At 40.9% G+C, this 16673-nt stretch overlaps 1 protein-coding gene and 1 pseudogene across 1 annotated transcript in view; both read right to left on the reverse strand.

Moving 5' to 3' along the window:
* LOC102254505 overlaps positions 1-16673 on the reverse strand; it is an 87516-nt pseudogene that overhangs the window by 31646 nt on the left and 39197 nt on the right.
* The window catches only part of LOC102254796 (zinc finger protein 501), a 181689-nt gene continuing 179573 nt past the window's right edge, over positions 14558-16673 (reverse strand). The window contains exon 3 of the mRNA XM_014545343.1: positions 14558-16166. Within this exon, the coding sequence (XP_014400829.1) occupies positions 14851-16166 (1316 nt within the window). The 3' untranslated portion in view covers positions 14558-14850. The remainder of the gene's footprint in view (positions 16167-16673) is intronic.

Genomic DNA, 16673 nt, shown 5'->3' on the forward strand with positions numbered 1-16673 from the left:
GCGCCCCAACTCCCCAATCGGCCCTGCTCTGAGCCCGACCAGGGGCTGCACCTAGGGATTGGGCCTGCCCTCTGCCACCCGGGAGCGGGCCTAAGCCAGCAGGTCGTTATCTCCCGAGGGGTCCCAGACCGTGAGAGGGCACAAGTGGGGCTGAGGGACACCGCCCGCCCCCCCGCCAGTGCACAAATTTTTGTGTACCGGGCCTCTAGTCCTATATAATAAAAGCCTAATATGCAAATTGTCCCCTGGACCGAGAGTTCCACCAGGAGTTTAACCGCTCGCTATGACGTGCACTGACCACCAGGGGGTGGTGCAGAACATGATGGGTGTCAGCCATGTAGCAGTGGAGGCATTGCTGGCCCATTGGGCCCGACAAGAGTGGGACTGCAGTGGAATGGTGGGGCAGGTGTGAGCAGGGCCCGATCGCTCTGCCAGTCACCCTGCAGATGGCAGCAGAGCAGTGGCAGAGGGCAGGGCCGCTGCCCTGGCTCCCAGGCACTGAGGGAGCCCAGCAGGCAGGCAGGGGTTGAGGGGGAGCCCAATAGATTGCCCAGCAGGTAGGATGGTGGAGCAGGTGAGGGGACAGTGCCAGACCAAGGCGGGGCTGCAGGGCTGCGAGGCTGGGGGCACGAGCTGGGTCCTGATCCTCGCAGGCCACCCCGAGGGGCCCCACCCATGCACAAATTTGTGAACCGGGCCTCTAGTTTAAATGTATTTTTATTGATTTCAGAGAGGAAGGCGGGAGAGAGAGAGAGAATCATTGCATGCCTGCCTCCTGCATGCCCCCCACTGGGGATTGAGCCCACAACCCAGGTATGTGCCCTTGACAGGAATGGAACCTAGAACCCTTCAGTCCACAGGCCAATGCTCTATCTCCTGAGCCAAACCAGCCAGGGCAGGAAGGGGTGATTTTATAAAATAACTTTTTGGCTTTTCTTCATGGTTGATAGTATATTCATTCACGTTTCCCTCTTCAGTTAATTTTGATGATTTATCTCTTCATTTAATCAAGTGTAAATTCTACATCAAATCAATGATGAGAGTGAATCATTGATCAGCTGCCTCCTGCATGCCCCCTACTTGGAATAAAGCCTGCAACCCAGGTATGTGCCCTTGGCCAGAATCTAACCTGGGACCCTTCAGTCCACAGGCTAACACTTTATCCACTAGGGCTCTTTTTTTTTTTTAATAGGAAAACTTGATACTTTATTTTGTATAAGTAAAAAAAACACCATGTATTTAGTTTCTTGTTCAAATAGCATTTCATGTCTATTCATTATAATAAAGCCAAATCATAGGCAGACATTGTTTCCATTTTGCAAAAATAAATGCCTTCACATCATCTATTTTATATATCCAATGAATGAGCTACAAATTAAAGAAAGGGAGAGTTAAAGAACATGTTTATTTGTGTATTTGTGCCTTTAGTATTGTAATCTTTTCATTCTACATGTGGGATGCATGTTCTTATGAGTGATGACACTGAGTTGTTGCCAACCAACCATCTGAGTTTAAGGCTGGGGTCCATTCAATTTTATGCCTAGCTTAGTCTCAAAGGTCTTCAAATTTATGAATCTAGCTCCCATTTTTGGTTACACATTATTTGATAAAGACTCTCATAAGGTACAGTTGTCTGGTTGGCAGAGTACAACATTGGTCAGATCTGGTATTTAAGTTCGTTGATTTACTGTTGAAAGAAGAATTTGATCAAATCCTCAAACATCTGTGAAGCTAGAGAAATGATCACAAACTAGCTGTTAATTCTGATTTTAAGAAAGTATGATTCTGTTTTTTGTACTTTTTTTTTCAATGGGAATATAATATCTTAAAATTTCTAATATTAACACCTAATATTAAGATTATTAAAAATTGTGTTGATAAATAACAATTTGTATATGTTAATGACTTATAGTAAACCCTAAAAAGAGAGAGTGGGAAAAAATGTAGATAATACTGGTAAGTCAAATGAAATAAAATGTCCTAATATAAATCCAAGTATATGTGGAGATTTAAAGGAATATAGGCTTCATCTCATAATTAGTGTAGAATAATACATTCATTAAATACACTGTGATAACTAGCCATTTGAGAACAAAGAAGATGGCTCATTACATTCTCTACACCAATACAAATTTCAGGTAGGTTAAATATTTACTTACATACAATAAAATCACAAAGTATTGGAAGAGAATGTTTTCCTTAATGCTAATGTAGTGGGGAAGGCTTAAGGCATAATGTGTCTCAAACGTAAGACCTCTATAATTCAAAGATCTTTTTAAAAGGCAACCAATAGGGAATCAATAAAAAAGCCAGAATCTGTTGATAGAAGAAATTTAAATGACTCATACATGAAAAACAAATTCACGAATAGACAAAAATATCCACATAAGTTAAGCTTTTACTTTTCATAGTGACACAAGTTAAAAGATTGAAACTGTTTATTTTGGGGCAGAGATGCACACAAACGGACATAGTAATTTAACATTGGTTGAGGTTATGTAATTCAATGTAATTTTTGGGAGACAATTTTGCATGGTGTTTTTTTTTTTCAATCTTTCTTTATTGGTTAAGGTATTACAAGTGTGTCCTCATCCCCCCCATTAATCCCCAACCTCCCCCCCACACACACACTCATGCTTTCATCCCCCTGTTGTCCATGTCCATTGGTTTGGCTTATATGCACGCATACAAGTAAGTCCTTTGGTTGATCTCTTCCCCTTACCCCCTCCCTCCCCTACTTTCCCTCTGGGGATTGATAGTCTGTCACTGTTTCTCTGTCTTTGGATCTGTCCCTGTTCATCAGTCTATGTTGTTCTCTATATTCCACAAATGAGTGAGATCATGTGGTATTTATCTTTCTCTGACTGGCTTATTTCACTTAGCATAATGTTCTCCAGCTCCATCCATGCTGTTGCAAATGGCAAGAGTTCCTTCTTTTTTACCGCAGCGTAGTATTCCATTGTGTACCATAGTTTTTTAATAATCCACTCTGCTGATGGGCACTTAGGCTGTTTCCAAATCTTAGCTATTGCATGGTGTTTTTTATTGTAGCTATATCACTTTTGATTTCTTCTGATTTTTGCATAGGTTGTTGATTTTCTCATCCATCCAGTGTATGAACTGTACAACCATTACCCTGAGTTCTTTTTCTGTCATGTTGCATGCCTCCATTTTACTTATTTCCTTTCTTGGTGATTCCTATTTTTCTTTCCTCTGGGGATTGTTTCATTGTCCCCCCATTCCAACTATCACCAGAAGGGCCAACCGCTGAGTTGCAGGGGCCTGGGCCATGTGCCGTGGGAGCTTCGTGCCACCCGAGTGTCACTGAAGAGCTCCAACACCAAGACGTGTGGTTGCTGTGGGTTGGTGGGAGCCACGCTCACCCAGGATCAGAGTCACTGGTGATCAGTGCAGCCTCATGCACACACCTAGAATCAGGGACCCCACCCATGCCATGCTGAAAAGAGACCCCACTGGCGTGTGCCAAAAATCATAATCCCCTGGCACGTGACAGGAGTCAGAGTCCTCCTGTGCCTGTGCTGAGAATCGGAGTCTCGGTTGCTTGATGTGGCCTCACGCCGAGAATCAGGGTCCCTGTGTGCCCATGCCCCAATAATTGGAGTCACTGGCTCTTAGTGTGCATGCACTGGGAATCAGGGACAACAAAACAATCCCCAGAGGAAAGAAAAAGGTTTTTCTCCAGTTTTAACTCTGGTGTTCAGTGAGAGAAGAATTTTAATGAAAGGGCTTCTTACCATCAGCACACTCATAGGACCTTCTCCAATGTGAACTCTCCATTGTCGATTGAGGTTAATGACACATGTAAAAACTATCCCACATTTGTTACACTCATATTTCACTTCGCCAGAGCAGACATACTGATGTTGAACACATTTATGTCTGTGGTTTGTAGCATTTTCATGTTTGCTCCACTGGTGATGACTTTTTCCACTGAGAAATTTCTGTGAAATCTCTCAGTATTAAGGCTACTCAGTATTAAGAGATGTCTGGGGCTGCAACAGCCCTGCAATGGCTAGGAAGTCTTTCCCAGCCTCCCTAGTGGTTGAAGGCATCCCTGATAAATAGCAGGTGCACCTGCTCACAAACAAGGCCCTGTCCATAGCTTCTTTTGAAGACTTCTCTCCACTGGCATCCGTCTGTTGTTGGTGATGGTTTACAGTGAAACAGAAGTCTTTCACACATTGTCACTGAAGAAGGCACAAAGTATGCTGCATGTGACTCAGTCAGGTGCAAAATACATTTTAAGACTGAGAAACACCGCTTACACAGATGTGTCTTCTGGGTTGCCGGAGCTATCTTAGAGGCCCTGACCTGTGACTCTCCTTGTACCAATACACTCTGCTGAGAACAGGCCTCCTCATCATCTGTTTTAAGCCAAAAACCTGAAAAGAGAGAAATGCTGAAGAACTGAATTTTGACTATGTGAAGTCCCATTTCAAAAGTGTGTTGCACATATTATGTTGGATTCATGGAATTTGCTGGTAATAAAATATCTGCAGGGTGGATTTATAAGATGCTGCAGTAAAGTTATGGGCCATTGGCAATCACAAAACAAGGAAGACCTCAAACAAATATGATACAAACATGGCAAGCACCACATGGAGCAGAAGCAGGATCGCCAATTCATCCTTCTGCTAACAGTGTTCAGCAGGGCTTACCTGCTGGTGACATGGGCAACCTGTGCAGAAGGTTGGTTACATCTTATTCCAAGTAAAATTCAATAAGTGAGTAACTGGTGTTTGAGGTCTACTTAAGCATGTATGTGCACCTCATAACACATGTGCAGGTCAAGGTTGGAGAGTACTTCAGAGAAAACCTTGTAGGGGGATGGGTGATGCAAAAAGGCCACAGGGTAAAGGTAGTAAAAGCCCTTAAGTCAAAGATTAAAAGACAAATCTGCAAAGTGTCAAAGTGGGAAATAAAAGGCAGAAATTAGCTGTTGCCATTGGCACTTGCACTTAAACTCTGTTGGAAAGAGCAGGTTCCTGGTATGATCTAAACACCATCCTTATGTCACACATTTCCCCAGTTGAACTCAACAGAGCCAGGCCTTCTCTGAGATCATCTTACATGTTCACCTGTAAAAGAACCAGTATTCTCCCTGCACCTTCTACTGTACCAGTACATAAAACCTAAATATTCTGAGTTTTACTGAAAGACAACAGGGGTGAGCAGCCAGCACTGGCCCTGACCAACACAGCTGGCAATAGTATTCACGGAAGAGAATATTACAAACAATTGAAGGATGGTCTTATAAGAACCTTCCATGGTTCATGTAAGTAAAGACACAGTCAATAACAAAGAACCTTTAGCTGAAGGAAGGGGGAAGACGTGGAAGTCAGGTATATGGATATAGGCACCCTCCCAGGAAGAGAAAGTGCAAACTTGGATCCATTAAGCTGTTTGCAACAATCCTGACTCCAAGACACTTCCTGCACTATTTGAGGCAATGGGTTGGAGTGATATTCAAGGACTCCTTTGCTCAGGGCTCTCCACACAACTCAGCATTCTTAGGCACAGCACATTTGATAGGACAGTGGGGGAAACTAGCAGAGCCCATGGTCTGGCTGTGGGAGAGAGAAAGCTATGTTTGGAGAACAAAGGAAGAGAGGACAATAACTTCAGGACACTAGGAGAGATGTGAAGGTCTTACCTACAGATGATACAAGGACAAAAACTTCCAGCATCGTCTTGCAGTACAGAAGTCTCTGTGCCTCATCAAGGAGGCCCCACTCCTCCTGAGAGAAGGTGATGGCCACATCCTCTAAGTCAGCGGTTCTCAACCTGTGGGTCGCGACCCCTTAGGCGGTTGAACGACCCTTTCACAGGGGTCGCCTAAGACCATCCTGCATATCAGATATTTACATTATGATTCATAACAGTAGCAACATTACAGTTATGAAGAAGCAATGAAAATAATTTTATGGTTGGGTCACAACATGAGGAACTGTATTTAAAGGGCCAGAAGGTTGAGAACCACTGCTCTAAGTTCATATCCTGTCACAATGGGCACAGTTCAGTACATGATCAGCTTCTCTCCTAGGATTTTATGTTTATCATACTCCCCAACATCCTCATCTATCTGTTCCCTCAACTCCTCACGTGAGAAAAGATACCAGGCTTTGGTCCCATCAAAGTCACTCTCTCCTTATATTCTTACTGATACTGGGTCTTCCCTCAACAATAAGGGCAGATGAGCATATACCTGGTAGATGATACCTATGCTCTGGGACTCACATGTATGAACTGCCCCTTTTCAATGCAGTGGGTGTCATGAACATAGGGTGCAGAGAGATGTTGTCCATAGGAGAGTGTGAGTGATTTGACACTGTTCTTGTCAGTCATTACTCTTGTTGTCCCCCAGATTCTCATTTCAAGACCCCCAAAATTATGGCATCACACTTCAATCTTTTGAATCCAATCCCAGGCTTCTGAAGCTATCACTTTGCACTGCCTACTGCACATAATATTTGAACCACACTTCTCTCACATAGCTTCATTCCCAGAGGCACAAATCAAAGGTAACACAAATATGCCATGATGAGCACAGTTTATTTCCTTATCATCTTCTTTTCCTAAATTCGAACTCACCACCTCTGTAATGTATTTCTGTCTTACCATTCTCCCTTCCAAAGCCAGTGGAGATTTTCAAGCCCAGATGACACTGATGCATGCTATCTCATTCCTATTGATCACTGTAACAGCCCTCAACAACAAAAGGCAATGTGAATATAAATTTCACCTAAGCACATAAATTTCACCTAAACTCTCTAACAGGGATGTACCATCATAACACACCCTCTTTTCAGGAATTAAACTGAAACTCACCATATACTATCCAGACATCACCAGAAATGGACTCATCATTCATTCCCTCTTATGTCAATGTCAGGGCCCTGCAGCCATAAATATACATGCCCTCTGCAAGGGCATATCACTCTTTCTACCACACCTTGCTAAGAGCTGGGGAGATGGAAGCTTCCTCTGAGCTGCTGCTTTGGCCTCCTGGTCTGCTTTGTTATTTATCTGTATTATGGGATCATTCCCCACTTAGTGTCCTTTGCAGCGTATGACTTTGAAGAAGGCTAGAAAGGGGAGGGATGTGAGCCTGGGAGGGGTTGCTTTCCTACCCATTCACTGGCTTAACTTCTTATTTGTACTGAACCTTAATCCTTGTTTTTACTTTTTTTTAAGATTTTATTTTTTTAAAATATATTTTTATTTATTTCAGAGAGGAAGGGAGAGAAAGAGAGAGATAGAAACATCAATGATCTGAGGGAATCATTGATTGGCTGCCTCCTGCATGTTGGACTGAGCCCGCAACCCAGGCATGTGCCCTTGACCGGAATCGAACCTGGGACCTTTGGGTCCGCAGGCTGACACTCAATCCACTGAGCCAAACCAGCTAGGGCTGTTTTTACTTTTAAACCTTAAATTGCTACATTAAAGACTTTTACTTTCTTTCAAACAGAGCAACCAACTTGGTTGCCTTCAAGGAAAAACAGGTGGAGAGACATGTTGGCCAATATGGCAATGCATACATTTCAAGTAAAAATAACTTTCTTTTTTCTTATGGTATCTCACTAATGGTAAGATTTAATGCTTGAATAATAACTTTTACTTTACTCTGTAAATAGTAGTGCAAGAGATTTTTAAATTTCTTCTTTTTAAGCTTAAATTTACTTCTAAACAGCATTCTTTTTGGCTAGTGCTCATTTGTATCTATGCAAATTTTACTTTGGACTTTACTAGAACCAGTTGCTCATAAAATATTGGCTTCTCATATGAATGAGTTTATGTGCGGCCTTCATTATATTGTGAAAAGCTAACTTAAAGTATGCACCTTTCTTAAAAAGCAAAGTAAGCAAACTATACATTTGACCCGTGAAGTATAGATGCCACCCCCCACCCCCAGCCAATCTGAAGAGCAGGCTGGGGGGGGGTCTGAGGCATTATGTACACCCCTCTCTTAAAATTCTGCTGCTGAATATTCTGGTTTCACGTAAGAAGTATCCAGCACCCTTGTCCTGCCAGGTTTGGAGACTGAAACCTCAGGCTTTCTTGCTCATAGTAAGATGGCACTTGGCTCCCCACCTCCTTATTTTTTCTTTCCCCCTCTGTGCCTCCCTTCTGCCCTTGTGAGGGGGGAGATAAGGGCTTTTTAGTTATAGACAGGCTATAAATTAGCTAGTGGGTCTGGCCTTTGTTTAAATTTTAAATAGTTAACTTTAGAACTTATTTCTTTCTTTCAACATTTCTCTTTTCCTTCTCATTACATATGCAACCTTCACAAATTTCACACTTTCAAATTACCTTCTTTCTATGTCCTTCAAAAATGCACAACCATGCCTCAGACCTTCCATGAAGTATTTCTACTCTAATATTCTTTCTTTTTGTCATACCTTCAGCAAGTTGTACAGAGCTTTTCTTTTCTTCCTTTAAAATGTATTAGAATTCTTCACTCTTAGAAATCTTAATTTTTCAATAACTAAAAAGTAAACAGCCAACATTTCTTAGATTTACATGTATCAACACACTTTAAACACACTCTTACTTTCAAGAAAATATACATCCAACAAAGTACACGAGACCTTCTGTAATAAAAACTAAGAGCAGGTGAATTAAAATGTGTCTAGCAGTTAGTGTTTCAGTATTTTATGGTACTTTAAAATATTTAGATGTTTATCATTTAGCCTAGCAATGCTCCAAAGCCTTTAAGTTACCAAAGACTTTGAAAAATTATGTATAGCCATATGAAGCTTGCAAAAAGGCAGGGGGAGGAGGGAGCAGGCCTTGCAGCCTGATCCCAGGCCTCTCCAGGGGTCCTCAAACTACGGCTCGCGGACCACATGCAAATACAAATATTGTATTTGTTCCCGTTTTGTTTTTTTACTTCAAAATAAGATATGTGCAGTGTGCATAGGAATTTGTTCACAGGTTTTTTTTTAAACTATTGTCCGACCCTCCAATGGTCTGAGGAACAGTGAACTGGCCCCCTGTTTAAAAAGTTTGAGGACCCCTGCTCTAGACACTTGGACTCAAAACTGCCATATTTTTCCTTAGAGATAACATGCTAAGGTTTGGGTGATAATGAGCTCATCTTCTGATAATAGCCGGACTATTAAGTAAGCATTTGTAGTTTTGCAGTAAAGAAAGTTGTTCTTTGGGAAGGGTGGAGTGGGGTGGGGGGTGGGGGTGAGAAGGCACTGAAGTCAGATCAGTTTTCAGGGCATTAAAGGGGTGAGAATGCTAGCCTTGGGATCTAAAGGATCAATGAGTGGTCCCTTTGTTCAGTGGGAGAAGACTAAAGCTGGGAACCCAGAGGTTAAAGTATCCAGAGAGCCCAACAAAGGAGACCATTTCTTGTTCAGAGGGGACAGTCATGGAGGAGATAAGGGGGGAGGTTGATTCTAGTCAGGGGCATGCACCTCAGCTGCAGGCTCAATCTGGCTGCCTGTTAGAGTGCATGCAGGAGACAACCAATCAATGTATCTCATCACATCTATATTTGTCTCTCCTCCTCCCTTCCACTCTTTCTTTTAAAAAAATCAATGGAAAAATATCTTTAGGTGATGATTAACAACAAAAATAAGTACATTTAAAATCAAATATACTTAAACTTTGAAAAAATGTTTAAAACTTATCACTTCTCATTATTTTACTGTTTTATTAAGAATGTTCTTGAGCAAATTTGTTGCCACTGTATCAGTATGTTGGAAATTATTCAAATGTTGGAAATGATGGACTACTGAGATGTCTTATCACATCCAGGGGGTTCAAACTTCCTAAATGATGGCAATGAACAGGGACATGATCATTGCCATGATTTAGGAAGTTTGGGAAGTCATTGCCATCTTTTAGGAAGTTTGAACCCCCTGATGATGAGCATGTTTACACCAGGGATATTAAAAATATTACAAACCTAGACATCACTTAATGTATTATTGAATGCGTAGACTTAAAAAAATAGTGCTGGAGAATGTAAACAATGTAGATTAAGTGTTTAAATATGCAGTACAAATTGGCTTAAATTGAACACAGGATAAAAATTGAGAAAAACAATGTTCCTTCCGGTATTCAAAACCTTGGTTCCATATGGCAAAGAAGTCATAAAGTTGCCGCAACCTGCACGGTGAATTTCAGCATGACCTGTAGGAGGACCGATGCACAATGAAGATACTACACAAGAAATACGAATTTTTAAGGCATGGGAGGCCAGGTGGAGCCTCTTGCAAAAAGAGGAACACACGAGTCCGGGTCCTGCCTCTTTTATTCAGTTTGGTTACACATTTGCCCTTTAACAATGCATGCAGGCAGAGCAGATAGAATCAAAGGTCAGTAAAGCTCAGTAAAGTTTAGTTAACAATGTAAAGATGATCAGGTCAGGAAATCGCCTTGAGCCATCGCAATCACAGCAGAGCACTCTGCTGATTCAGCCCTGCTGAGATCGAGGTCCATCTGCCTTCCACTGTCTCTTTTGCACTTTCATGCTAATGCAGCTCTGCAGTGGTCTCTGGCATGGAGTCATTGAGGAGTGAATGAAATTCAAACATACGTCTTAAATGCTGCACTGTCCTGCTACTCAGTAAAATAATAAATTCATTTTAAAAATTGGCAAAAGATCTGAGAAGACATTTTAACAAAAGAGATAAAGACAGTGTAAATAAATGTATGAAAAAATGTTCACCATCAAAACTTCTTAGGTAAATAGAATTAAAACAAAAGCGAGTTAACACTATACTCATTTTCAAGGTACTCATTAAAAAGATTAACAATTACATGTGCTGGCAGGGTTGCAAAAAAAATGGATTTTTTTAAATACTGTGGGTTTGTGGAAAGGCAAAACCAATGACTATTTGGGTCACATCTTAAAGTGTAAAACATTCACCTACACAACAACAGTTTGATAAGTAAAACATATACATATATAGAGAAAACTGAACACAAATATTCATGCCAGATTTATGATACCACAAACCTGGAAATAACCACAGTCATAGACAAAGCAATAAATAAAGTCATTATCCAGAGAACACAATACTACTCACCAATAATAAATTAAATATTCATATAAGCATAAGTGTTGAATCTCAAAATAACTGTGTAGCATGAAGAAAACCAGTATTTGTTAAAGAACATACCTTACAGTGCCTATAAAATTATGAAAAATATGAACTAATCTACTGTAAAGGAAGGAAAATCAATGACTGCATTGAGGGTTGGGGAAAACAGAAAGATTATAAAAGTGTAGGAGGTAAAAGTAGGGTGTACCAAAAGTAGATTTAGATTTGTTGGTATGGAAAAAATACCATAATTAATATATAATAATACAAGAATATACTCTGCCCTCACAGCGATGGCTCAGTTGATTGGGTGTTGTCCCATTCACGGAAAGGTCGTTGCATTCATTCCAGGTCAGGGCACATGCCCATCTCCATCCCAGTAGAGGGCAGGGAGGAGGCAAGAGAACTATGCATCTCTCTGTCTCCCTTTCCCTTCCCTCTCCCTAAAAAAATCAATAAAAGTAATTTTAAAATATTTTTTAAAAAGAATAAGTTCTGTGTTTAGTGTACTCATAACTGTAAGTCAACTTTTGTCCCATTCTATATCGGTGACAGATAAGCGTATTTCACATGATGACAATTTCATAGTTTTATCCTTATGTCAAGGCTCACCAAATAGTACACATTAGAAAAGTACACTTTCTTTTTTTAAATATATTTTATTGATTTTTTACAGAGAGGAAGGGAGAGGGATAGAGAGTCAGAAACATCGATGAGAGAGAAACATCGATGAGCTGCCTCCTGCACACCCCCTACTGGGGATGTGCCTGCAACCAAGGTACATGCCCTTGACCAGAATCAAACCTGGGACCCGTTAGTCCACAGGTTGACGCTCCATCCACTGAGCCAAACCCGCCAGGGCGAAAAGTACACTTCCTTGTATGTCAATTCTCATTTGCTGGGAGGAATAGCCTTGCCTCAGTGTCAGCAAATACTGGCAAGCAGTGAAGACTATTACCATCAGAATCAACAGCAATTCTCACTGGTTACAAAGACACATCCTGAGACTGATTACAGGATTATCCTTCCTCTAGGTTTGCTGTCTTGCCTGTTGAGCAAACCTTGAGGTGAACCTAGAGCAGCCAGGGGAATAAAAAAAACCCCGTTAGATTATTTTTTTTGCCAATGACTTCAGCCCCAGGAAACAGTTATGGAGGTCCTGAGAGTGTTTGTACACAAAGATCACAAAAGCCACAGGTCCTGAATCATTTGTGGATAACATTCAGAAGAGGCACTTTTCATCTAATTTACTGCAGTCTATCCCACTCACTATGAATACATTGTTTCTGTCCTGTGATTCCATCTAAACATCAGAGTTTTACAAACAAATGACACCAGCCAATGAAACCTCAGACATCATGGCCCATGGCTCCTTTACAGTATATGTGGAGAATTTCCCCTAACCATTGCTGAGAATTATGTAAAACACTGTGAGCAAAGAGTATAATTCATATTGTTCACAGAAAAATAGCAAAGGCCTCCTCTTCACGAAGACCAGTGGCTTCACCAATAAAAGAGGCAACAGAATGCAAATTAGAACCACAGAGTCATGCAGTCTTTCTTTCAAGGCCTTGGTCAGCAATACAAAATAAGCCAATATTGGACAAAGAGTGGTTTTCTACCATCATGTTGTACCTTCCAAAGCACAGAAAGTTTGGGACCCCAACATAACTGTTTACTTCTCCATGCTGACAGATCACAACTTTCCTTTCATCATAGGGAGTAAATAGAACCAACAAAATTAAAGGTATAAAAGAAAATCACCTTTATAAAAAGATCATGAATGAGAGCAAAGGACAGCAAGTTTGCAGGTTGGTGAATTGGAACCTGAAACAATTCATCAGAGCATAATGTGAGAACCACAATGTCCCTGACAGAGGTAACACTTCTTAGCTAAGGACAAGTGCTCTGGATGAAACCTGGGTCAGGTCAATTTCTCTAATTAGAGAGAAAGGAATGAAGATCCGCCAGGAGCTCAAAGTATTCATAATTTTTTCAAGCAAAACCCCTGAGCATGCAGAGGTTGTGATTGATACATACTCTTCAGGTGAGGCAGGTGTAAGATGGGAAACAGCTTCCACACAAATACTTGCATTTACCAGGTGTACCAGTTAATAATGCAGATATTTTTCAATAGGTGGAGTTACACATATGTTGATATACTAGTATATGCGATTTGATATGTATGCTATTTTGTTGTATTCAAAACTTCATATGTCAAATTTTCTGAAGGTGTTAACATCATATATATTTTTATGCTTAAAATGTCAAATTTCGTGTCAAAAAAAGAGCATTTGCGGGAAGTTTTAATTCATTACTTTATTTTGAAGAATAGTTCTGCTGAAAGTTATCACATACTTCTGGAAGCTATGGTAAACATGCTCCATCTCAAGGTACTTGTGAACGCTGGTTTAAATGCTTTAAAAGTGATGATTTCGATGACCTAGACCAGTGATGGCGAACCTTTTGAGCTCGGCGTGTCAGCATTTTGAAAAACCCCAACTTAACTCTGGTGCCGTGTCACATATAGAAATTTTTTGATCTTTGCAACCATAGTAAAACAAAGATTTATATTTTTGATATTTATTTTATATATTTAAATGCCATTTAACAAAGAAAAATCAACCAAAAAAATGAGTTCGCGTGTCACCTCTGACACGCGTGTCATAGGTTCGCCATCACTGGGTTGTACTGTTGATATTTGGCTCTGTTGACTAGACAAAGAACAGCTAGGTCAACCGAAAAATGTTGAAAATCAACAATTACAAGCATTATTGGATGAAGATGTGTGTCAAACTCAAAAACAACTTGCAAAAAGATTAAACTTTGCTCAGCAAACAATTTCCGATCATTTACAAGCAATGGGAAAGATTTAAAAGGAAGGAAAATGGGTGCCACATCAACTGAACAAAAGACAAATGGAAAACCGAAAAATCATCAGCAAAATGTTGCTTCAATGGCACGAAAGAAAGTCTTTTTCGCATCGAATTGTGACTGGCGATGAAAAGTGGATTTATTTTGAGAATCCCAAACACACAAAATCATGGGTTGATCCAGGTCAATCATCAACATCGACTGCAAGGCCAAATCGCTTTGGAAAGAAGACAATGCTCTGTGTTTGGTGGGGTCAGGAAGGTGTGGTGTATTATGAGCTTCTAAGACCAGGTGAAACCGTTAATACTGATCGCTACCAACAACAAATAATCAATTTGAACCACGCTTTGATCGTGAAACGACCAGAATGTGGCAGAAGACGCGGCAAAGTAATTTTGCTTCATGATAACGCACTATCACACACTTCAAAACCAGTTAAAGACACATTGAAAGATCTTGCCTGAGAAGTATTAACCCACCCTCCGTATTCACCAGCCCTTGCTCCTTCAGATTACCATTTGTTCCAATAGATGGCACATGCACTTTCTGAGCAGCACTTCAAAATGTACAAAGAAGTGAAAAATTGGGTCTCTGAATGGTTTGCCTCAAAACAAGAAACATTCTATTGGGATGGTATCTACAAATTACCTGAAAGATGGGGGAAATCTGTAGCTAGCGATAAACATTACTATGAATAAATTAGGTTGTAGGCCTGAGCAGATTAGCAAATGCAATGAAGCTCTTTAAAGCCTCACTTGTACATGAAACTTATGAGGAATCTAGCAGAGTCTATGGTCCAATAAAAGGGGTTTATATTGAGTTAAATGGGTCTAAAAGATTCTCCTTTTGTGTTTTTGTTCTGAGTGAGAAAGATAAAACGTTGCCTTCACATTTAAAGCTTTTCTCCAGTGTGAACTCTCAGGTGTCGAACGAGGGCAGATTTGTAGCAAAAAGATTTCCCACATTCAATACACTCATGAGGCCTATCTCCAGTGTGAACTCTATGGTGTTTAAGGAGGTTAGAGCTATTACTGAAGTACTTCCCACAATCACTACACTCATATGGCTTTTCTCCAGTGTGAACTCTCTGATGCTCTGTAAGAGCAGAGTTTTGTCTGAATGACTTCCCACAATCATTACACTCATATGGCTTTTCTCCTGTGTGAACTCTCTTGTGGTAACGAAAATGACTATTGGACCTAAAAGACTTCCCACATTCACTACACTCATAAGGTTTTTCACCAGTGTGAACTGTCTGGTGTTCAGTGAGGGTAGACCTATGACTGAAGGACTTCCCACAATCAGTACACTCATATGGCTTTTCTCCAGTGTGAACTCTCTTGTGTTGAATGAGGTGAGAGGTTTGACTGAAGGACTTCCCACAATCCCTACATTGATACGGCTTTTCTCCAGTGTGAACTCTCTTGTGTTTAAGGAGGAGACTATTGCACCTAAACAATTTCCCACATTCACTACACTCGACAGATTTTTGTCTAGTGTGAACTTTGTCTTGTTTAGTGAGAGAAGACTTTTGATGGAAGGGCTTCCCACAATCAATACACTCATAAGACTTTTCTCTAGTGTGAACTCTCCAATGTCTATTGAGGTTAACAGTACATCTAAAAACTTCCCCACATTTGTTACCCTCATATTTCACTTCTCCAGAGCACACACTGTAACACTGAACAACTTTCTGCTTGTGGCTGGCAGCTTTTTCATGTTCACTCCATTCATGATGACTTTTTCCCTTGAGAAATGTCTGTGAAATCTCAGTTCCACTGTGTGGCTCCTCAGTGTTAAGAGGGGTCTGGTGCTGGAGAAACCTTGAGAGAGCTTGGAAGTCAAACCCAACCTCTCTATTGGTTGAAGGCAGCCCTGATAAGTAGAAGTTTAATCTGGTCATAAACGAGGCCCTGTTCATAGCTTCTTGCCAGGGCTTCTCTCCACTAGAATCCTGCTGTTGCTGGTGAGGATTTGCACTGAAACAGAAATCTCTCCCACATGTGTCACTACAAGAGGCTTTCTGCTCAAAGTATGTTGCTTGTGACTCAGTCAGGTGCAGAATATCTTTTAACACTGAGACACACTGCTTACAGAGATGGGTCCTCTGGGTTGCTGGTGCTGTCTTAGAAGCCCTGACCTGTGACTCTCCTTGTATAGATATACTGTGGTCAGGACAGGACTCATCTTCTGTTTTACGCCAACAACCTGAAAACAGAAAAATGGTGACGAAATGAATGTTGACTAGTGACAAGAGGAAGTCCCATTGCAAAAGTGTGTTCCACATAGAACCTTGGCTTCATGCAACTGGCTGAAAATAAAATATTTGCAGGAAGGATTTAAAAGATGTTGCTATGAAGTTCTGGCTACTGAAGGTCAAAAACAAGGGTGACCTCAAACAAAATATGATACAAGCATGACAAGCACCACATAGAACAGCAGAGGGATCATCTGCTCATTCTTCTGCTAACAGCATTCAGCAGGGCTTGTCTGCTTGTGACTTGGGTAAGCTGTGCAGAAAATTGGTTACATTTTAGTCAAAGTAAAATTCAATAAATGAATAGCTGGTATTCGAGGTCTACTTAAGCATGCATGTGCACCTCATAACACATCAGCAGGTCTGTGTTGGAGAACACTGCAGAGAAAACCTTGCAGGGGGACAGATGATGCAAAAAGGCCACAAGGGTGAAGGTAGCCAAAAGCCAGGAAGTCACA

Source organism: Myotis brandtii, unplaced genomic scaffold, assembly GCF_000412655.1.
Source record: "Myotis brandtii unplaced genomic scaffold, ASM41265v1 scaffold400, whole genome shotgun sequence".
Classification (NCBI taxonomy): Eukaryota; Metazoa; Chordata; class Mammalia; order Chiroptera; family Vespertilionidae; genus Myotis; species Myotis brandtii.